This window comes from Pelmatolapia mariae, linkage group LG16_19 (assembly GCF_036321145.2).
Source record: "Pelmatolapia mariae isolate MD_Pm_ZW linkage group LG16_19, Pm_UMD_F_2, whole genome shotgun sequence".
Lineage (NCBI taxonomy): Eukaryota > Metazoa > Chordata > Actinopteri > Cichliformes > Cichlidae > Pelmatolapia > Pelmatolapia mariae.
Window position 1 is genome coordinate 41159716 of NC_086241.1, and position 24926 is coordinate 41184641.

The window sequence follows — 24926 nt, forward strand, 5'->3', positions numbered from 1 at the left end:
GAGGTATTGGTTTCCGGATTTTGTTTTTGGAAGAGGACCAACACAATCAACAATAACATGCTCAAATGGTTCTCCAACGACTGGAATGGGTTGCAACGGTGCGATAGGAATCCCCTGATTAGGTTTACCTACAAGCTTACATGTATGGCATGAGCGGCAGAATTTTACTACATCAGATTTGAGACCAGGCCAGAAGAAGTAACGTAGGACACAGTTGTATGTTTTTGTGATTCCCAAGTGACCGGACATGATGTGGTCATGTGCTAAGCTTAGGACCTGGGAACGGAATGACTGCGGAACAACAATTTGCTGCACTCCCTCATGGGTGCAGCCAGAACTGGGAGTCCAGTAGCGCATCAGCACACCATCTTCAATGAGGTAAGATGCAGATTTTCCAGACTTAGGTTCCTTCACATAAGCCCAACAGGATGACAAGCTTTCATCATTTCTCTGGGCTTCTATAAGCTTTTCTTTATCTACTGAGAGTGTCATAGCTTCCTCATCAGGCTGAAGCTCTATTGAAACAGGGGTACTTTCACAGTCGGGTGGCACGCTTGTTGGATCTGAATCACTTAGGAAAGAGTCGCTAAGATCCACCAAGTCTCCATGTTTGCATGCCTGCGCACGTGTCACAGCACACACAGGAAACAAAGGAATAGAGTTTGGTGCGGCAAGATCAAAACCACTGGTGTCTGTAACTGGTGTTTCGACTACCTCAGGCAACGGAAAAACCTTGCAGCCAGCTAGATCGTTTCCAAGGATGATGTCAATGCCTGCAGCCGGTAACTGGGGTCACACACCAAGTTTAACTTCACCTGACACAAACTGAGACGAGAGCTGCACAAAGTGCAAAGGCACACGCATTACACACATTCTAACTCCCCACGCTAACACATCGGCACCGCAATAGGATTGAGCTGAGAACGGTAAGACACTCACGAATGAGCGACTGTTTTGCACCAGTGTCACGCAAAATACTGACAGGAACCCTCTTTTCTTCTCCCAATAATGAAACAAAACCTTCTGACACACAAGGCTTGAACTCTTTATCTACTTTATCACTTCGAATTACAGTCACACCTTCTAAGGCATGAAGTTTGGTCTGTAGAAGGTTTATTGGGGAAGGAGATTTACCCTTCCTGGACTGTTCCTTTCTTTTGAGAACGGGACAAGCAGCAATGAGGTATCCCTGCTCATGGCAATAATAACACTCTCTATTTTCAGTGGATGCGGTGGTGGTACGACGGGTGTTCTTTGGAGACCTGTTTTTGGGGCTAACTGAACCTGGTGTGTTGTGAACAGGAGGTGTAAACACACTTTTGTGTGTTAGCGCAAACTCATCAGCCTGTACAGCAGCAGCGACAAGGGTTGTAACCTTCTGTTCGTTTAAGTAGGTTATCACTTTTTCTGGGAGTTGACTTTTGAACTCTTCTAACAACACCAGCTCACGCAAGTCATCTAAGGTTTTTACTTTGTTCGATAAATGGTGTCACGCTACCAGAGTTTTCTTTTCTCTGGCAAACTCCACATAAGTCTGGGTGGCAGATTTTTTTCACATTCCTAAATTTTTGCCTATAAGCCTCTGGCACAAGCTCGTATGCACGCAGGACAGCAGCTTTCACAACGTCATAGTCCAAACTGTCCTCACGTGAAAGAGCTGTGCATACCTCTTGAGCTTTCCCCACCAGTTTGCACTGAAGTAAAAGAGACCATACATTCTTTGGCCAGTGTAGTGCACCTGCAATGCGCTCAAACACTGTGAAATAAGAGTCTACCTTAGTTTCTCTAAAAGCTGGGACTAATTTGATGTGCCTACTTACATCAAAGCTGTCTTCTGGCTTACGGGATGGTGCGGGGGTGGTGACTGCGGGGGTGGTGACTGCGGGGATGGTGACTGCGGGGATCACCGAGGTGTAGGAGGACTGGCAGATACAGTGGGTCCCCTCTCTATCTCCAGAGCCCTCACCCTTAAGTGCATGGCTTCCACCTCCAACTGCTGCTTTTTTTAACTCAACCTCCTTTATGCGCAGTGTTAACTGCAGCTCTTCCGCAGAAGGGCCAGTTTGAAGAGGGAGATTTTTCAGTGGGGCAGGAATACCAGCAACAGCTCCCAGCTGAACTCCTTCCGCAGGAGCTGGCTCACCAAACAACCCCCTTTCATGCAGTTTAACACACAGGAGCTCTTTCAGCTCTTTTTTTTCTTTGCATTCAATGGCACAGTCACATCAAAGAAATTGGCAATAAGAATGAGGTCATCCTTTTTACATCTGTTCAACTTTTCCTCAGTTGGACTTAAAGTGAAATCCTCCAATTTAAATTCCATACTAACACAACCCCCCCCCCCACACACACACACACACACACACACACACACAAGATAAAACTGCCAACCAGAAAAACAGAGCCAACAAAGGACACTGGTAACCTACCCGCGACAATGGCAACAAACAAAGAACGAACGAGCTCACGTTCCAAGTCAACCCGACGAGACAAAAAAAAAGGATGGACGAGCCCCCCAATTCATGTTACGTTCTTAGTCTCGGTGTGCATTGAACGCAAAAAGAAATTGGCCCCACTCACGCAACACCCAAGAAAGAACACAAACAGTAATATCTTTTAAAGTGCTAAGCAGCCATTTATTTGCTTCAGCAGTGAGCAATGCCAAAAATAACAAACAAAACTCCCTAATGGTCCCTATGCTTTCCTACACAAATGAAAACCAACCAAAAGACAATCCTCTGGTGGGAGGAATCACACATAAAACAAACACTGACAACATTGGATCATAACAGTGGCTAGTTATGTGTTTTGTTTTGTTTTGTTTTTACGCATATTGTTCATATTGTTTCCTGCCCTCCTTTTAACTGTTTCTTTTATTCTGTCTTATGCTATTGCTCTGACTGACTGTGAAGCACTTTGGTCAACTTTGTTTTGTTTATTATGTGCTACAGAAATAAATTTTGATTTGATTTGATTATGATGAATCTTTGCTATGTCCAGATGTTGCAGAGAGCATCCCTCATGACTGAGGGCCCTTGTTTGTGCGGTAACGGCTAGGTTTTTCAACAGGGCAATGCTACAGAACACAATGGCCGCAGGACAAGGGACTTCTTCCAGAAGAATAACATCATCTTTACACAGCCTGCACCTGGGGTCTTGCCTGGTATGATAGACCCCAGCCTCAATGAATCTTCTGCTCAGAGCTTGTTATTGTGCTGCCATGATTAGTGCCTCTGTGCTGTCTTTCAGTCCAGCTGAAATATAGGGATATATGTACTGACATATCTATGTGCCAAGCCCCAAGCGTGACAGAAGAAGGATTGTTGGGTGCGAGAGAAACTGACCTGAAAGATAGGATCATATCGAAGCTTGAAACCTGGATCCTCCTTAACCGAAGTACCCTCAGAAGATCTATTAGATGATTTGTGATGACATGTGAATGTTAGCTAGAAAGCACATTCGCACAAGCACAAAAAATGTGCACAAGCACAAAAAATGTGCTTGTGCGAATGGGTGTGAATGGGTGAATGCACAAGTTGTATGAAGCGCTATATAAGAACCAGTCCATTTATAAGAGTTAGACAGCACCAGGCCCTGACATGGTACACGCCTACTGGCTGAGGAAACTTGTGCAGACATAGAAGACAGCTACAAGTACCTGGGGATCCCACAGGCTAGAAAGCTGCAAGCACCACGTACCTGCAGAGGGTCAGGCAAGTCCTGAGGAGTCAGCTGAACGGTAAGAACAAGATCTGGGCTATCAACACCTACGCCCTGCCCGTGATCAGGTACTCTGCTGGGATAATAAGCTGGCCAAAGGAGGTGATAGAAGCCACTGACATCAAGACCAGGAAGCTCCTGACCAGGCATGGAGGGGTTTCACCCCAAGTCCAGCGTCCTGAGGCTGTATGCTAAGTGGAAGGAAGGAGGCTAGGGACTAGTGAGTGTCAGTACCACAGTCGAGGATAAGACAACGAACATCCACGAATACATTAGGAATATCCCAAACAACGGGTGCTCAGTGCTCAGGCAGCAGAAACCCAAGAAAGAGGAGGAACCATCATGGAAGGACAGGACCCTGCATGGTATGTACCACCAGCAGATAGAGGAAGGTGGCATCCATAAATCCTACCAGTGGTTGGATAAAGCTGGACTGAAAGACAGCACAGAGGCACTAATCACGGCAGCACAAGAACAAGCGCTAATTACAAGATTAGAGGGTGGAGTCTACAACACCAGGCAAGACCCCAGGTGCAGGCTGTGTAAAGATGCCCCTGAGACAATCCAGCACATAACAGCAGGGTGCAAGATGCCAGCAGGCAGAGCATACATGGAAAGCCATAACCAAGTGAAAAGAAACATCTGTGCCGAGTCCCGAGGTCCAAATGGGAGACGCGCACTAGGGTGGTGGAGAATGACCGAGCTAAGATCCTGTGGGACTTCCAGATACAGACGGACAAACTGGTGATGGCTAACCAACCGGACATAGTGGTAGACAAGCAGAAGAAGATGGCCGTAGTGATAAATGTAGCAATACCGAATGACAGCAACATCAGGAAGAAGGAACATAAGAAGCTTGAGAATTACTAAGAGCTCAGAGAAGAGCTAGAGAAGGTGTGGAGGGTGAAGGTAACAGTGGTCCCAGTGGTAATGGGAGTGAGTTTCAGCTGCATCCACAAAGGAAGTGATTCACAGCAACCCAACAACCAGATACCATAGAAAGACTGTGGGCTGATAGTAAATGCATTAGAGGGTTACTTGGGCAGCTGGGGGCTAGAATGTCCAATTGTTAACGAGCTCTGCTCAAAGAGATGTGCAATGAGGAAATCGCTACCAATGTGGACAAAGCTTTACTCATGAGCAGAGTAACAATATGGAATATGGATGGAATACATTTTATTTTATTTGACTTTGTATCGCTGATAAAAATGAGACATGCATCACTGAAGCAAGTGGAATAAAAGAAGATACTGTGGCTTTAGTGCTAAGACAAAAATAGATTTTGTCTAGTTTGTTCACTATGTATAAGTATTTCTTTCCCTTTTTCCACAGAGAGCACTGGGAGAGTTCCCAGAGAAGGAGCTCCAGCTGCAGCAGGTGGATATTCAGGGTCAGGGAGTTTTAAAGAAGACTTCTGAGGAGGGGCAGGTCCATATTCTTCGAGACATGAAGCGCCTAAAAGACTCTTGGTTGGTCCTGTACGAAATGAGTCTGAATCTGCACAGGTACAAGAAAAGCACACAGCAGTTCCTTTTTTCAGTCTAGCTTAGTGTGTGGTATTATCACAATACTGCTCCTAGCTTGTTTTCCTTTATCACTCTGGCCTTGTGTCTATACCAAAAGGACACATCTTAGCAGCACTAGCTGCTGCTTGAGTCCTTCATAGACACATTTTTTAATTATAAATGTGTTTCAACAAACCCATCCTATCAACCAGTTCCGCAAGGCTGTTTCCAGAAATGTCTCTAAACCCTCAGTTTACCTAAAAGAGTATTTATTTGTTTAGTAACTGATGGCACCAGTGTCTGTAGCTTTTGTTTCTCCGTCTTAGCTGGATGTAGATGTCTACTCAAATATTTGCTGCTTATTTTTTGTTGTGTTTTTTGTTTCTTAATGCTCTAAATGTTTTCAGTGTCTGATATTAGATTTAGTCTCTCTAAACTACGAAAGACCGTCCCTGCTGCACAAATTTTGGGAAAAGGATGGCAAACAGTTAGGTTTGGCTCACTCTGACAGATCTGTTTCCTAAATGTTGTTTTTTAATATATATAAAAACAACCAAGAAATCAGGTTTTGTATTTAAAGTAGGCACTGAGGTTTGACATGAAAGTTTCTGTCCCCTGGTACCACTGACGAGTTACGACATCATGAAACCTGGATTTCTTTGTCTTTCAGGTTGTTGAACAGTTCCAAAGAGCAGAGAGAGTCTGACTTTGCCAAGACGTCTGGCTCTATGCATGCACTTGGAGGAAAGTCGGAGGCAATGATAGGGGAGGAGGAGACATTAATGACTGGCCAGGAAGGGTGGAACCAGGGCCAAGGAGGTTACCACATGTTGGCTGAACCAGATGTTGAAAATCCTATTTCATCAAGTACAGTCAAGGGAAGTGCACTGACCTTCAAAACAGATGAAGTAGATTTCTCTGGCCATGAGCAGGGAGTCTCCAATGACAAGCCAATAGGAGGTAACAGCAGTGTCTTGGCAGAAGACGGAGAGGAAGCAGTATTATTTACACAGGCGAGCTATCCTCAGCCGCCAATGATTAGCTCTGGAGATGACAGCACAGAAGCAGGGGGATGCCTCATCTCAGGAGGAGGAGTGGGAGAGATCAGAAGACCCTCAGCCAAGAAAGCATCAGCAACACCAGTTCAATACTCAATGGTACTGTTGTGCAGGATTTTGTTATTTTCTACCAAGCTAACTTACAGCAACTTCCTGGATAAGTTACTCCGATATTGTTATGTTTTGTATGCTACTATAGTGCCCAAGTATCAGTAAATACAAGTGATCCATTTAATCTTAGATGCTCCATAACTGGCCCTGCGGCAGACTGGCAAACTGTCCAGGGGTGTACCCTGCCTCTCGGCCTAAGAAAGCTAGGATAGGCTCCAGCCCTCCACAACTCTGACAAGGATAAGCAGAGGATGGATGGATGGATGTTCCATAACTAAACCAAAACCATCAATGCAAACTGATCTAATACAAACAATAAACACACAACATCATTGACTTTTATAAACCAATTCCAAAAAGGGTTTACGTGTGAAACACATTATTCAGTCCTCCCACAATTGAAGCCACTAACTGGTTGTTTTGGGTTTGCCTCCTCTATCATGGGAAAGAAAATGCTTCTTGCTGAACCACCAGTACAATCATTGATACACCCAAAAATTTGGGCTGCTTTGTAAAATGTAAATAAAAACAGAAGTCAGTGATTTGCAGACCTCAGAAACCCATAGAAGACATATCAAACATCTGAAATAAGAAAGTGTACTAATTTTAAGAAAAGAACATTTTGAATTTGTTGCCCACAACACATCTCAAAGAAGTTGTGTGGCGTTCCTTTTTCTTTTGCCAATAGTCCGTATGCAACTGTTGAACTTGTGGGAGAGGAAAATTATCCCATTCTTGTCTCATAGAGGATTTTAGCTGCTCAGCAGTCCAGGGTCTTCCTCCTCATATTTTATATTTCATTGTGCGCCAAATGTTTTCTGTTGTCATAAGGTCATAGGTGCAGCTACTAAAAATCTCAGACAAGTTTGAATCTCATTGTCCTCAACCTTGAGGTCAGACGTCATGTTTTCTGAAGATCTTGTGAATTTGATAACTAGAATGCAGCGACGCAGAATTTTCAAACTGATACCATAGGTGTATCGACTAGGATGCTGAGGGGTAGCACTGGCGGTTGCCGGTATTTTTTGAGTTTCGTGTTGCTGTCCTCACATTCAAAATATGCTAATATTTTTAATAAACATTTGACATGTCTTCTATGTTCTAAGGTGAATAAAATATAGGTTTCTGAGATCTACAAATCACTGAATTGTTTCAATTTTTTTTACATTTACTCTAAGGCCCAATATGCTGGGCAACAAAGACGCAACTCCTGACGTCACACTCTCACTTATACACTTTAAAATACTTTGGTAACATACTTTCATACTCTGGAACACTAAAACTGAGAGACTTTTTGGCAATCTGAAAATGCATTTTCTACATATAAAATAAGTTCAAGTTTGTGTGTTAATATAAAATAGATTTTTAAAATTGTATTAAATCACTAATCTGGGTTTAGATGGTTTTCATTTTTCACTAGGTGTTTTAACTAAGGTGTTTTAGTGTGCATGTAAATGTTTCATTACTTGTTTGGGGTTTTCCAGGGGAGCCAAGGACACCATGAATCCAGGAGGAAGGAGTTTGATTCTTGGCTGTTCAAACAGAATGAACTCCTCTCTGAGATTCTCAGCTCCAAAGAAGCAGCACACAGCGCCAAAGATGTCAGACTCAAGCAGGATACACTCAAGGTGAGCTTGTGAATGTGCAAACAGTCAGGACGTTTTTGTTGCAGAAAGATGCCAGGACAGGTGGTGGTCACCGGTTAGGCTGGTTTTAGCTCAGGCTACCCAAATTGAGGTCTTGCCCATTAAGAAGTTAAGGAAAATATTTTATGTGTGTTCAGCACTTTAAAAACATGTTCAAGCGTAAAATAAAATTGTCTATACTCTGTCACCATGGAAACCTCTTAAATAGGAGGGCGAAACTACGCTCTACACAGCCTCGTGTTAAATGAAGCACTGAAGCAAAAAAACTGATGAATTAATCGATGAATCCTTGTAGCCATAATTGTGATATTTTTGTTTAAGAAAAAAATGATTTCTCTTATATCCATCTGAGATTTGCCCTAATTTGCATAATGTCTGCCTGGCTGCAATTGTTTATTGTTATATGCTTGTTTATTGTTATGGTGGGACTGTTAAGACACTGATTTGCAATTAACATTTTGACAAAAAGCTGGCAGTTATAGGTCTAAAATGGTAACATACATGTGTTTATACCTTTTACAACGTAGCCCATGAATCACAGACTATAATTTTACTGGTGTGATGTTGGAAAAGGTAGCACAGACTGTTTGAGCTTCAGAACAAAATCTCTTTCTGATGCAGCATATCTAGCTAGACGGAGGATTTTGTCAACAAGAGAGAATGAAGCTGTTGGAAGGAGAACAGCAGGGCTTCATATCTAAATAATCTAGTATAATAAACTCTCTGCAGACTGTAGATGTGTTGGTATCAGAAAACACATCTACAGTGGATTTTTCTGAATAACCAGTTCATTATTTATTGATTGTTTTTTATATTATTGTGACTATATTTTTGATACTTTGATTATTTGTTTTGAGAGATGGTATCTCTGAAACTGTGCTATAACACAGTGTTATTACACACACTATGTTGCAAATGTTGTTGTCACAGACCAACTCGCAGTAGACTCATAGTGTTCATATTTTTCAGATGTCACAATTCTATTCAGATTTGTGGTGCTGTGTCCACATTCTTCACATGCTTCATTCAGTCAATATTGATTTTGCTGAAATTACCGTCATGTCTCCTGGTGATTGTCACAGCTGTATCACAGTAATGAGGCCCATTCAGAAACTTGCAAAAACTAGCAATCTAGTAATCTTAATAAAAATTGGTCAGTGCAGAATGTTAACTTTAGTGAAATGTTTTGCATTTTGAAAACATTCGGTCTGGATATTTGAATTTCTGGATATTGTTTGTGTCAGTGCAGTCGGCATCAGCAGTAAATAAACCTGTTAAGATGTGCATAACCTACTACACATGTCTGTTGTAAGAAGGCTTTCACAGGCGGAAGTGGTGAAAAGCTGGATAAGCATTTACAGTCCACCGCACAAACAATTCAGTGACAATCACGGTAAAGTTAACAATGAAGAAATTAGAGACATAGCTGAAAATTTTTAAATAAAGGTTAAAACCACTGCAGGTTACAGTTCATGCAGCAGCGTCCTGCTTTAAGTACACAAGAAAATCCTGTCTGAAATGTTACTAAAGATAAAGAGCGTGACTGGAAAACTGTGCATACAGAGTAGCTCAGTCCAGAGCAATGTACATGTGTACAGTCCCTGCCAACATGTTTTTGGGCAAAATCCAAATCTGCCTTCAGTCCTCAGTGACAGACCTCCAGCTTTAAAAACTGATGTGAGTACATGGATAGCCCAGCACACTGCAACTTCAGAATCAGAATCAGACAGACTTTATTAATCCCAGAGGGAAACTGAGTTGTCATAGCAACAAACGTCAAGCACTCATATAAAATGAAATGTAGAACCAGATATTGATAGATAAGTATTAAGAAGATTATCGAGATAGAGGTATAAATATAAATATACTTACAAATATAAAAGGACACGTATGTATGCAAATATATGTTGCGGTCTACAAAAGCGACAGGATGCATTGAGGTGTGATTCATTCTGTTCCACATGTGTGGATCTGACCCAAGTGGATGAATTCAGCAGTCCGATAGCAGCGGGAAGGAATGACCTCCTGTAGAGTTCCCTCAGGCAGCCAGGTTGAGGGAACCTGTTGCTGAAACTGCTCTTCAGATTGTCCAGTGTGTTATTATAATTTTATATTTCTTGCGCACCAGCGGGACTAACTCTGTATCTCCGCTCTGTACGCTGTCTCATCTCCATCAGAGATGACCCACCCACGGTGGTGTCATCGTTGGTGTACAGTAGGAGGCAGAGAATACAGCCCTGCAGGGATCCGGTACCTTGTGACAGTGCAGGGAAAGGTAGGGGCCAAGTCTGAGTGATTGAGGCTGATTGGTTATTATGGTAAATAATGTTGTCATTACAAAAAAAAGTTTTGTTTTGTAATGACTGCACATTATGCAGACTGAAACTGATATTAAAGGAGAGGGAGGTGCTACATTAGGCTGACGATGAATATCGCTTAGAACTATATCATTAAATCTGAGGGTGTTAAAGCCTGTTATTTATTGCTGGTATATTAGCTATCAGTCAGTTATTACTAGAGCCGGTTGTCAAGGGGGTCATATTTCACTTATTAAGGTTCCAGTTGTTTCTCTTGAGAAGGTCTCATGGGTACAACACCGTACCCATGTGTAGCTCAGATGTTTTCCAGCCAGTGTTTGAAAATACAAAGAAGAGCCTTTCACATCAATGTTATTGTTTGTGTCAACACTCTTTTATGTCTGCATAGACATATCATAGTGTGTAAGGCTGTAATAAGGGACCTGATATATAAATGCATGAGTAGATTAGACCATGTAGAAAACAGTATAAGCCATGTCACAAGAAAAACATGGAGTAACCATACTAGTTTCCTGCATCAGGGTGAATACCAGTCCTCCCATATTCTTTATCCATGCAAGAGTCAGAATCTTTCCAGCATGTTTTCAAACTACATGACAAATGTTTCAAAGTACTGCACTCTCTGATACTGTGGGAAAGAGTTCCACATGTCAGCAACAGTTTTGCCTGAAGACCCACATTTACCATAACAATGAAGCTCTAACAGAACCTCTGGTTAACCTTGAGCCAGAACTCATTGTTTTTTGCTGTGGTTTTAGAACTTTGTATAATCTTGCATAACAATTGTTCATGTGTCAAAGTGATTATTTTGCATAGTGATTGTAGTCAGATTTTTTTTAATGATCAGCCTGCAGAGCAAGTTAAAAGACACTGTTATACTGACCTCTTGTGGTTAAAATTTGAGTTTTGTTGTTCTAAATCTTGCATTTCGCCTCAGAAGTAGCAATCCAAACACCAGGAAAAGCCTGTACTGTTTATTTTATTAAAACTAGTTCTGTGAGTCAAATCTGTGTCCTGTTGCAGTCTCTGAGAGCTGACCTGTCCTGGGGTCAGAAGCAGTTTCAGCTGTTGATCCAGGATAGCCAGAGCAGTGAGGCTGGTACTGGACCAAAAGAAGAGGCCGGCCTGGAGGACCTCCGCTACCGCTGGATGCTTTACAAGTCTAAGCTCAAGGATGTCGGAGATGTGAGGAACAGGATCAGTGCCAAGGTGAGAGGACAGCTGACTTCTGAACATTATAGAGACAAAACTAGCAGGAAACTCTTTTTCTTGGCTTCTGCTGTAAGAATGAAAAAACATTTGTATGTTTGTGTTTTCCCTGTGATGGAATCTATTTTAATGTGGATCTTATGGTAGTTGACTGTGCATGCATCCATCCATCCATTTTGTAAACAAAAACAGAGTATATTTCATATAACAGGAGAAAGGTGAGGTAAAAAGTATAAGGCTGGTTTCTGCACACATACAGCAGGTATCCGGAGCCCAAATGTAGTTGTTTGATTTTAAACAATCTATTATTGCTGTTCTTTGCTAGTCTCACATTTATTGCTGTCTTTATGATGGTTTCTTAACTTATGTGACATACAAGAGATTTGTCCCCTTACTTTTTCACTGGACTGTGTAATGATGTTAAAATTATGCATTTTAACAACGTTCTCTAGGTATTGAGACACGGCTGTTTATATAAAAACATTTATATAAATAAAAAAATATAATCCTAAAGGACACAGCGCACAGTCTGGTAAAACACTGTAAAATAACGGGCAGGTTTTTTTTTCTCTGCAGAGAGTCCCAGCCACACAGGAGGATGCAGCCATTGCAGCACCAGCTCGAAAGGTAAGAGCAGAGTTCAGATATGTTCAAATGACAACTACAAGCATACTCGGTCAAAAAATATTTCTTTCACTTTAGTTACAGAGTTGGTTGAAGTCTTGGAAGATTAAAATATCACAGTCTGTGGGCTACCTACTCCAGCTTGTACATGTAAATTGTTCTAAATAGATTTAACAACTGATTAAAATGAAAAATGTGATTATGAAGATTTGTTACTAAATCAAGAAAACATTTTTGTGCTGAAATCAAGTAACTGTTAAGGCTGGGGTAAAAAAAACAGTTCAGGTGAGCGCATCATGTGATATATTACTTGGTCACAAAAAGTTAACTATCTTGATCTTGAATTTAGTTTGTTTTAGTTTGTTTTTCTAACATAAATCATTTCAAAAATGTTGTGAATATATGAAATATTTCAGGGATGTTTTTATTTTTGGCTTAGAGGTCATAGAAATCAGAAATGCCATTGTTAGAATATACTGTATGGAGAGTACTGTGCAAAGCTTTTGAGTAACCCACTTTTGTTTATATTTTGCAAGGATATTCATTAAAATATACATGAAAAAAAAAGCATATGTGGCAATATAAATGACCACCTTTATTCATCAACAAAGCCTGGATTCTCTTGGACAGCTACAATTTAAAAGAAAATTCAAGAAAACTTATTTTATTGTGCACAAACTTCCTGCAAAGGTGGAGATTTTCTCTGAGACTGGTAGAACTTAATTTTTCATTTAGGCTGTTTTGTTTTCTGGTTTGTTACTTGTTTAGGTTTCTTTTTGAATTATGATAATGGCCTATATTCTTTTCCGTTTAGTTGCAACTTAATATTTTTATTTGTTATAATTATTTAAAATTGTATATTGTGCAAAAGTCCATCCATCCATCCATCTATCCTTCTCCTTCTGCCTATCTGGACTGGGTCGTGGGAGCAGCACCCTAAGCAGAGAAGCCGAGGCCAGCGTGAGATATAATCTGTCCAGTGTGTCCTGGGTCTGCCCGGGGCCTCCTCCCAGTGGGACATGCCCAGAACGCCTCACCAGGAAGCGTCCTTTTCAGATGCCCGAACCATCTCTACTGTGATCTACCTCTCAATCTCCTGCTGCCTCACTTGTAAACAAAAACGGGGTATACTTAAATTCCTCTACTTTGGGCAGCAACTCGTCTCTGACCCGGAGTGGGCACTCCACCCTATTCTGGCTGAGGATCATGGCCTCAGACTTGCTGATTCACATTTCTGCCGCTTCACACTCAACGGGGAACCACTCCAGTGCGAGCTGGAGGTCACGACCCGATGAAGCCAACAGAACCACATCATCTGTGGAAAGCAGAGATGAAATTCTTAGACAATCCAAGATCATCCAGTTTTCATGACCATTGATTAATGATCATTGATTAGTGGTCAGTGGCCACTGATCAATAGAATAGACTAGAATAGAATAGCCCTTTATTGTCATTGTACATGTATAACGAAATTGTGGGTGCCCCAAACCAGCTCTGTTGGAATAAAATAAATAGTAGACAGCTGGAATAAATAGCAAATAGTAGAAATATATACAATCAAGAGGGATATATACAAAACAGAGAGAGAAGCACACATTAGAGAAAAGTTGCAAAGTGCTTGGAAGTAGTGCAAAGAACAGACTTAGTCTATGTGTGAGCAGCCAGAGTGATGGGGGTTACTCTTAACCATGGCTCAGATTTGTGAGGTGAATAGGCAGGGGTGGGGAGTCAGGGGATAGTGTTTAGTAACAGCCAAATAGCCCAGGGGAAGAAGCCGTTTGTGAGTCTAGAGGTGTGGGACCTGATTGACGTGAGGTGCCAACCAGAGGGCAGCAGGTCAAACAGGTGGTGGGCAGGATGAAAGATGTCAACTGTAATAGCCCTGGCTTTCCTGAGACAGGAGAATCATACAATGGCCTCCAGGGGTCAGCAGAGGGCAGTCTATGATTTTTTTTTTGGGGGGGGGGGGGGGGGGGGGGGGCACTGTTATTTACCCTCTACACAGCCTTTGTGTTGTTAGTTATGGCCTCTGTGTACGAAACACCCAGAGAGTAGGAGAAAACGCTCTCTACTGAGGATCGATAGAAGGCCAGCAGCAGCTTCTGGTCTAGGTTATTCTTCATCGTGACATGGAGGAAGTGCAGCTGCTGCTGGGCCTTTTTTACCAGGGCGTTGTTGTTGTGGGTCCAGGTGAGATTGGTGGAGTTGTGGGTGCCCAGAAACCTGATGGTGGAGACAAATTCCACTCATTTTCCATTTATAATGAGAGTGGAGTGGACCTGTTTTTACCTTCTGAAGTCCATTGTGAGTTCTTTTGTGTTGAGGACATTCAGCTTCAGGTTATTTTCTGAGCACCAGCAGGACAAGGTCTCTTCATCTGCTCCGTACCCTATCTCATCTCCATGAGAGATGAGCCCAACCACAGTGGTCATCAGCATATTTGATGATATGACATTGGTTGGGTGGGTTGGTGTACAGTCATATGTGTACAGGGCATACAGTAGGAGTCTGAGAACGCAGCCCCGAGCATGAGTCAGGGAGAAGTAGAACAGCCTGGTGAGGACCCCTGCCATTTGGTCCGTGCAGGCTTTAACCACAGCTCCTGGGATGCTGTCAGGGCCAGCAGCTCTCCTGGGGTTCACTGCTCTCAGTCACCTCCTGACCTCATGCTTCTGGAGGGAGACGGGGGAGGTGGGGGGCAAGGGGAGTGGGGGTTGGGTGGTCTCAAATCAAGCAAAGAAGCTGTTGAGCTCCTGTGCAAGTTTGAGGCCCCTGTCGGGGGTTGGAGGGGGTCTGCTCTTTATAGTTGGTGAGGGCTTGGCATTCAGGCCAAAGAGTTCAATGTTTGTTTCATCAGACCAGAGAATTTTGTTTCTCTTGCTTTGAGAGTCCTGACAAATAGGCTGTCATATGTCTTTTACTGGGGAGTGGCTTAGTACTGGCAACCATACAGTCCTGATTGGTGGAGTGCTACAACATTGTAAAGAAGAGTGGACCAAAGAAACATCCAAATATCTTTTTTAACAGTAATAGCCACAAATTGGAAAAGCCTTTCAGACAGCTGCAATGCTATTACATTTAATCAGTTGCAGTTATTGTCCTGAAGGAGCTGCTATTATTCGAGGGGTTTTTTTTCCAGAAAGTTGAAAAAATGGTAACTAGTGACCATAATCTATACACTATTTTTCCATTGACAAATATTTCATTGAGTAAAAACCATAAAATGTGAATCTAAACACAACACAATGATGCCCGACACAAAACCATTGTGGCTCATTAGGCATTGTGCATATTCTCATAATCATCATCATTATCAAAGACTTAATTCCAGTTCATTAATGCATTTTCTATCAATTTGTCCCTCAGCCACCTGTATTAATTGTTATTTGTAAAGTACACAGAAATCTGACGTGAGGAAGTACAACAATGGTGTATTTTGGGAAGTTTTATTTGTACTACACACCAATACAAAGCATCTTAAATATTTTTCTGCCTTTTTCCTGGTATTACACTGTGTAGACCTCAGTTTTGTTGTTTTTACATTGCCACCAGTGAGGCTGGTGATACAGTGTTCAGAAGGTGAAAGATGGATGTAGGCGGTAAACATGATTCACAGAATAACAAGTCTGAGAAAAAAGAGGCAGAGGCCTGAGCTGACTCATTTTGCTCTGGTATGTGATGTTTCTGACTGTGTGACTGAGCTGTCTTCTGCTTTCTGCTTGCAATGGTGCAGGTTTCCTTGTTGAACAGGTTTTCTCTTTTTAAGAGCTGATGAATGATCACAGAACCATATCATTGTTGTCATTCACGTTATAGATACTAATAAAAACACTGTAGAGATGAATAAAACATGGTTTTGATTGCTGTGATATCAACTTCTCTTTGGTAGACTGGTTTTGTTTTATTGTTTTTGTTTATTTTTAACCAGGCATGATGACTGATGGTGCAGTGTTGTTATCAAGTATTGCTAACAGCCTTGGGTAGCTTGGTTAGCAAGCAGTATTCATGAACTGCAAATGTGCTACCTAACAAAGTTAAAAACAAAAAATATTAGAATTTCACCAAAATTTAAGGGTAGACTTGGACATGCTATTGCTCCATTACAGAGGCACCAGCAATGCAATTATGGGACATTGCTATTAGCAACTAGCTACAACTGCTTTTTTCAGTCAAAGTAACCCAACTTTAAACTCTGAGAGTTCCAAATGGATTAATTATGAAGACGGGATATATTCATTATACATAATTTGGAATATAGTCCTTTTTTACCAGAGAATCGATGTTGTGGGTCCAGGTAAGATTGGCGAAGATGTGCGTGCCCAGAAACCTTAAAGTGGAGACAAATTACACTCGTTCTCTATAATGAGAGGAGAGTGAACCTGTTTATACCTCATGAATTCCATTGTGAGTTCTTTTGTTCTTAAGCTCTGAGAGTTCCAAATGGATTAATTATGAATAGGCCAGAAGCATTATTTGTGCTGGGCTGCAAGCACACTTTTTAGTGCTGTATAGTTGGTCATTTTAACATGTATCAATGGGGATTCATTTGTTTGATTAACTATGTGTTCCAGTAACCCTGTATTACTTCTTTATCAGCAGAAACCTGGACTGCTGCAGCGGGTTTGTCGGTTGGCTCTTCCTCTGTGGCTCCTCTTCCTCGCTCTGCTGCTCCTGGCCTTCTTGCTGCCCCTCATGGATGAAGGCAATAGCTGCTCTCTCTCTAACAACTTTGCCCGATCCTTCAACATCATGCTCCGCTACGAAGGACCTCCACCCACATAGGAGATCTCCTGTGACAACAGAAGACAACAGAAAACTCTATGATGGGCTGTGGATTATGTAGGAAATGTTGACTTGATTACCTAAGACCCGGCATTCCCCTGTGATTGAAGATCATGTGTAACTGTACTAGACCACAGAGCTGGTCTACCCAAACTTCAGATCAGTCTAAAGTCTGCAGTGCATATCTCTCTGTGACAGATCTAGTCTAAAAGAATAGTGCAACCTAGAGCATCGTGTGTATGCAAACAACATTTTGCATTCTGCACTGCATGGTTAAATGTCTTCTAAGGTTTTTTCACTATATGAAACCATGATCTCTTAACCATGTGTAAAACTGCCCATTACCATTAGAAGTATTAATTGGCACAGCAGTCATTCTTAATCTTATCATTTACAGATGTGAAGTGTCTATGAAGACAGGATGACAGAAAGCTTAACATCTGTAAAATACATCCTGCATAGCCCTGACATGCTTTTGAGTTTGAGCTTGGGACTTTTAGATTAGTTCGATTCTTTTATTTTTTTTATTTTTTCATTTAGTATCATTTTTACCAGACTCACATAAATCTAATTTTCTTACTTTGAAAATTTGAGGAGACGTGGATCAGTGCTTGTTTACCATTTGATTGGAGACTGATTATCAGCTGACTGGAATTGTTTTAGTTTGACCATTTAAATCCACCAAAGAGAGATTTAGAAATTAAAACATGATAAGCCAAAGTCACAGTTCATACATAGAATTGTTGAACAAGAAGGCTGAAACCAAAGACTATAGCCGCAGTGCTAGACACGGTACTTTGGCGTTTATACATTTTAAATGACAAATATCTTACCATATTTCCTCAAATAAACCCTTGTCGCAATTTAAAAGCTTTATTTATAATGGTTGCCAAAGGTAGAGTCAACAGGAATATTAAAGGCTCAAAGTAGAGCCTTTATAGTTTAAAAAAAATGCCCTGTAAACAAATTTGAGGTTTGTCCACTGAAGCTCCAGGACATTTAACATCACTTAGAACATTTTTATTATATTTGCAGACAGTCTGGGTTTTTCTGGGTTTTTTTGTTTCAATATGCTTACTGTTTGCTTGTGTTTTGAAGTTGTGACATCATCAGTGCAGCTGACTACAGTTCCTGTGTCGATCGTCATGCTGATGCTCTGCTTATCTACGTAAAGAGTAAAGGAGAAACTCCTGGTGACTCTCTGATACCTGTCATGGCCACTTTTCACAGTAATGCATTCCCTTAATTTGTCATAAAAGCAGAATAGCTAAATGTGGTCACTGTTGAAGTAAATACAATAGTTTGGATTAGACCGCCCTTGTATTCTGACTTCTGGGGAGGAACATGGACTCTTTAATACTGTCTTAAAAAGTCTCCAGGCTATGCTATGCTTATCTAGTTCCATTTGTCTTATCTGTTTCTTAGGACAGCATCTGAAATAACTGAGAATGAGAGGTAGCAGGCCATTGCAGTTGATCAAAGAAGTGGGCCTTGCTTGTAATAAAGAACAAAAGAATCTATAGCTCAGTGCACTGATGATGTCAGAATAGAGTAAAATGTGCCAAAGGGTGGATGGGTATTCCTGTTGCCGGCCAAGTGTTCATGTTTAATGATGTATCAAGCTGGAAATCACTTCTCTCCTGATTTAGATTTTTATGTAATTTCTCAGAATTTATTTACATTTATCAAGTGGCAAGCACTGCTGAAGTGTGTAAAGTGTACATTCTAGTCCAACTTTTAACATATTTGACATTTCTAAAAAAATAAATGGTGAAACCTGACTAAACAGTAAAACTGTATATATACCCCTCTGACTTCAATAGAAAAGTCTTGATCTTAGTTCATGATTTGTTACTTTATGTACTATCATATCAAGGTTACAACAAGAACCTGGTTACAATATGAGGCTCGCCGTGTGTACAGAGTCATCTAGTGTTTATAACATGTTTTTGGTTATGAAACCTGAAAAAAAAAATGTGGGCCACATGCCACAAAAGCCTACTTTTTCTGGTATGCTATGAACCCAGTGTCACGCCTGACAATGTCAAGTTTGAACTTTCACTGTGGTTCACACTGGTTTATCAGTGGTGATTAAACAAAAGCAATGGACATCAGAGTTTTTTATTTGTTTTTTTTTTCTTCTGTCACTTATTTGAGTGATCAACAATATATTTGCTTCATGTAGCAGCTTTACACAAAAATTAAAAAAATATGTACTACATAAAAGTAAAGGCATCCAGTTACAAAGCCTTAAAAATTGGATTGGCTGTACTTGGTACCACACATACAGTATACGAGTTACATAGTAACACAACGCATACGTGTTTCTATCATGTGTGTTGCATTGTATGCTGAATCAAGAATAACTTGTGTGGTATTGCTCCTTGCTGCACTGTTCTACTCAGTCCTATGATATGTATGCATGTATCCCTTTAGAAAAGCCTATGCAATGCCTGTCTCAAATCCCATAATCCAACCATATGCATTTATTAATAATTTATGCAACATGTCCAATGACTTGCATCTCTTGAGCACAGCTGGTCTTTCAGCAACACAGAGAGGGTAGAATATATGTTATGCAAACTTTCCTCAGATGGATGTATTCATTATGAAGATGCAGGTAAACTCTGACATGTAGGATTTACATATTGTTACATTATAGAATAGAGAAGGAAGAAGTGCTTCATATTATTCGACAGTGCTTGTATTTAACCGTTTTTTTATTCTGTTATTAAATATTTTGTGAGGAATCATTGTGTGGTTTGTTTGGGGTTTTTTTGGTTTGGTTTTTTTGTATTGGGTTGAATATTTGATTAATGCTACCAACAAAGTGCCTGTATTTTTCCATTGACGTGAACATAAGAGGATTAGATAATTAAATTCAGTTTTATTTATACAGTGCCAAATCACAACAACAGTTGCATCAAGGCGTATTGTAAGGTAGAGCCTACATAAGAGATATACAGAGAAAAACCCAACAATCATATGACCCCCTATGAGCAAGCACTTTAGAGTGGGAAGGAAAAATTCCCTTTTGACAGGGAAAAACCTCCAGCAGATCCAGGCTCAGGGAGGGGCGGCCAACTGCTGCGACCGGTTGGGGTGAGAAGGAAGACGGGATGTCGCAGGGGTGTGGTCTCTGGCTTCGCTGCAGTGAAGGGATGGTGCCATGGAGGTGAATAGCCAGGTGGAAGTAATCACACTGAAGGGGAACGGATGCGTGCTGGCAATGGTGGTCCTAGAACAGTTTGTGGATGGCCTGCCCAGGGAGACAGCGCGCTGGCTCCATTGCCACAGACCGGTGAGCTTGGAAGCCGCGGTTACCCTTGCGAAGGATCACCTGGCTGCCTGGCCAGAGGGAGTGGTGAGCCGTAACCAGCCGGCCGGCAGACCACCACCTGTGCCAGCACTGAGGAGGAAGCCTCCTGGGCCTGCCCCTGCAGAGCGTACACTAATCCATTTATCTCCACTCTTCTTCCCCAGGGCCCTGAGGTGACAAATTGTTCAGAAAGAATTGATTGAAATGCTGAAAATGGGAGTTACAGAAGAGTTGCACAGTGCTTGCTGTAGCCCCATAGTTTTAGTTATGAAGAAAGATGGGTCTCAATGGTTCTGTGTCGACTACCTCAAGTTAAATGAAGTGTCACGGTTTTATGCCTACCCCATGCTCCAGATGGACGAGCTCCTGGACTGGTTAGGCACAGCTTAATTTTTCACTGCACTGGATTTAACCAATGGTTACTGGCAGATTCCCTTGTCTGCAGAGTCCAAGGAAAAGACAGCCTTCTCCACTTCGTACGGGTTGAAGTGTGACCATTTGTCACACTTCGGCTTGTTCGGAGCCCCAGCCACTTTCCAGCGCCTCATGAGGTGCTGCAGCCACACGCTGCATATGTGGCCACTAGGGGTGCAACAATACTCGTATTGATATTGAACCGTTCGATACAGTGCTTTCGGTTCGGTACGCATATGTATCGAACAATACAAAATTTTTAATTTATTTTATCAACTTTTCTTCTGACGATGCTGTCTGTGTTGAGAGCTCAGTGGATCTGCGTTCGACTTATCCGCCTAGGCTGCACTGTCGAGCGCAGATCCACTGAGCGCGGCGCAAGCTAGCGAGACAGAAGTTAAGCTGTTGCAACATGGCAAATTGAACTTCCCCCACCCTCATTCAGATCTGGCATTTGGAACTATTTTGGTCTTCATGTGAAGTATGACCCTGAAGGTAAGTGCGTCATGGACAAAAGTAAAACAGTATGTTGGATGTGCCACACAACGCTCAATTGGTGGGAACTAGTGCGTTAGCGCAGTTTGCTCGTTAACGTGTTGACGCCATCCAGCCCCACACACGGGGCGATCCGCGGTAGCTCGTTAACGGAGATTTGCCGTGTTGTGGCGTTAACGTCATTTCAACGAGATTAACACTGACAGCTCTAGTGGGAACACAACGAATATGACTGCACATTTACTCCGACATCATCCTAGTGCAAAGACAAGTGGAAGCAGACAAAAACAACAACCACGCATGCTACAAACTTTACCCGAGTCATTTAGACAGCCGTTAGCACATGATTCTCCTTATGGGGACCTGATATGTTTAATATGCTGCTGCTTTATTTTGGAAAGAGCCATTTCTCTGTAATAAACTCTCTTTTTCCAAAGATGAGGGATTTCTCCATCAGATAGATTTATTTTTTTTATTACTTTGTTGTTTCAGCAACATTAAATTTAAAAACTGTACTTTTGAGTTAAAATATCTATTTATATCTATTTGTGTTTTCTGGTATTCCAGAATCTCCCGGAGAGGACGCGGAGGCAACGGTGAAAAGCTTCATTAAAATCCACCTGAAGCTGCCGGAGGACACCGTAAAGAACATCGACTTCGATAGAGTGCATCGCTTGGGGGGCGTGAGGTCGCGGACCGGGAGACCACGTCCTATTGTGGCCAAATTCGGCCAATTCAAACAGAAGGAGCAGGTGAAGAGTCACGGCAGGGAGCTGAAAGGAACAGACTTCAGCGTGAACGACCAGTTCCCCAAAGAGATCCTGGAACGACGCAAGGTCCTGTTTCCAGTTCGACGTAACTTCATCCAGAGAGGCTCCCGTGCTGTCATCGCCGTGGACCGGCTCTACGTGGACGGACAGCTCTACCGCGACCCCGGCACCACTCCGTGGTTATATTGACTGCACTCCAGATAAGAACCCGCTACACTCTTTTCTTATTCACTCACACGCTCTCCTTTGACATGTGTTTAACCTAGTAATATCGGTATGATGTCATAGCAGATATAACACCGTCACCCTCCGTCATTGCTTTAATTGGAATGTTTCCGTTTCTTTTCTTTTTTTTGTTGTCGCTCACAGTTAATGTGGTTTCTTTCTTTCTCTTTTCTTCCACTGCTGTGATCACCTACTTCCCCACTCACCTACAAACAACACCCTCTATTTCTGCATATTCACACACCACGATCACGCAAACACATGCGCTCAACGGCAGCACATTTACAACAGCCTCACAGCGCGCACAGACTTACAGGACACATAAGCAAGCCATGCCTGTTCATATTAGTGAATATTCACACACATAGTCAGACTTATGGAGCCTCTCACCACACTTTTTTTTCTCTTTTTATTTACAAACAAGTGATGTTTCCACATTCTCTTCACCTGTCTAAAGGAAACACCCAGCGTACATCATTAGACATACACACAAAATTATGGGCACACTGAGGTTTGTCACATGGAATGTAAATGGAGCTGGCACCAGAGGAAAGAGGTTAAAGATATTTAACCAGCTTAAAAAACTACAGGCAGATGTTGTTTTATTACAAGAAACTCACAGACCTGTCACAGGTTTAAATGAACTTAAAACACCTGAGTTTCCTACTGTGTTTGCAGCCTGTTATAATTCTAGACAAAGGGGAGTAGCAATTTTAATACATAAAAATGTTAATTTTACAGTACTCGATACAGTTATAGATCCAGAGGGTAGATTTCTAATTATTAAACTATCAATATTGAACAAAAAGCTATGTATTGTAAGTATATACGGTCCAAATGTTGATGATCCCTCATTCTTCCACGGTTTTTTTAGTGCACTCTCTGAACACCTTGATGGCACACTTATTCTTGGAGGCGACCTCAACCTTGGACTAAATGAAGAAATGGATAGGCTCAACACAACAGGAACTCAGCGTAATTGGCAGTCCACAAATATAATCAAACAGTATATGAGCGACTATGGCCTTTGCGATGCATGGTGCTCCCTTCACCCCACCAGTAAGGAATATTCTTTCTTCTCACATGTTCATCACTCCTACTCTCGTCTGGATTATTTTTTGGTCAACAGCTCACTGCTGAGTGACATTTCAGACACTGAGATTCACCCTATAGCTGTCAGCGATCATGCTCCTGTATCTTTAACACTAATGCACAAGAATAATACTACACCAAGTAAAAACTGGAGATTTAACACATCACTGCTCAAAGATGAAGACTTTATTAAATATTTTAAAAAAGAATGGACTTCATATTTAGACTTTAATGACACTCCCGGAACATCTGCTTCTGTTCTATGGGAAGCAGGGAAAGCTGTGATGAGAGGTAAAATAATTTCTTTCTCATCACATAAAAAGAAAGAAGAAAACAAAAATATTCAGGAATTAGAAAAAAACATCAAATCCTTAGAAGAAGCCTACGCGTCCGACCAAGATCAAGAAATTATGAACAAAATATGCAAAACAAAACTAGAATTAAATGAAATTATTAATAAAAAAAACAGAATTCCTAGTACAAAGACTTCGCTTGCAGAATTTTGAACACAGTAACAAATCCGGTCAATTTCTAGCTAACCAGTTAAAAATAAATAAAGAAAAAACAACTATATGTGCTGTTAAAGATTTATCTGGAAACACAATATATGACCCTGGAAGAATAAACAACATTTTTAGGGATTTCTATGAAACTTTATACTCACCACAAATAAACCCGTCTAATAATGAAATTGATCAGTTTCTTGACAACGTAACTCTTCCAAAATTACTAGACAGTCAAGCAATGGCACTGGATTCGCCACTGATGCTAGGTGAACTCCAGGAAGCCCTGACAAGTATGCCCTATTGGGCCTTATTATTATAAGGCTCCAGGTCCAGACGGCTTTCCTGCAGAATTCTACAAAGAATTCTGGACAATTTTGGCACCAGTATTCCACGGAATGTTGCAGGAAATCAAGGAAAATGGCAGACTACCACCAAATATGAATTCTGCCAACATTAGTCTCCTACTAAAACCAGGCAAGGACCCTTTATTTCCCTCAAGCTATCGTCCAATATCTCTTATAAATGTAGACCTCAAAATAATCTGCAAAGCTCTCTCAAAAAGATTAGAGAAAATAACCCCCCTCTTAATTCATCCTGACCAAACTGGTTTCATAAAAGGTAGGCACTCATCAACAAACACTCGTAGATTACTTAATTTAATAGACTACTCATGCAGTAAAAACATTGAAACCATAATATTATCTCTAGATGCAGAAAAAGCGTTTGACAGAGTTAACTGGAAATTTTTATTTGCAACTTTACACAAATTTGGTTTTGGAAACTCTTTCATAAACTGGATAAGAATATTATACAATTCCCCAACAGCTTGTATCAGGACAAATGACCAGACATCCTCCAGCTTCTGTCTCCTGAGGGGCACCAGACAGGGATGCCCACTCTCCCCTTCACTTTTTGCAATTTTTATCGAACCACTAGCGGCAGCATTTAGACAGGATACAACAATTAAGGGCATAAAATGTAAGAACGTAGAACATAAAATCAGTCTCTATGCGGATGATGTGTTACTTTTTCTGCAAAACTCACAAACCAACCTTTCTGAGGTAATTACTCTAATAAACTGGTTTTCAAGAGTTTCAGATTATTCAATTAACTGGCCAAAATCTACAGTTCT

The 24926-nt window shown here is 41.4% G+C and overlaps 1 protein-coding gene across 4 annotated transcripts in view; it reads left to right on the forward strand.

Moving 5' to 3' along the window:
* The window catches only part of syne3 (spectrin repeat containing, nuclear envelope family member 3), a 62213-nt gene extending 42487 nt beyond the window's left edge, over nt 1-19726 (forward strand). For 2 of the 4 annotated variants that reach the window (XM_063497848.1, XM_063497849.1), the window contains exons 13-18: nt 5053-5225; nt 5896-6382; nt 7879-8022; nt 11382-11567; nt 12144-12194; nt 16788-19726. In XM_063497848.1, the coding sequence (XP_063353918.1) occupies nt 5053-5225; nt 5896-6382; nt 7879-8022; nt 11382-11567; nt 12144-12194; nt 16788-16973 (1227 nt within the window). In that variant the 3' untranslated portion in view covers nt 16974-19726. Of the gene's footprint in view, nt 1-5052; nt 5226-5895; nt 6383-7878; nt 8023-11381; nt 11568-12143; nt 12195-13123; nt 14118-16787 lie in introns of those variants that run through there. The other 2 variants (XM_063497850.1, XM_063497852.1) reach the window with 2 other exon arrangements.
* Nucleotides 19727-24926: the final 5200 nt, after the last annotated feature.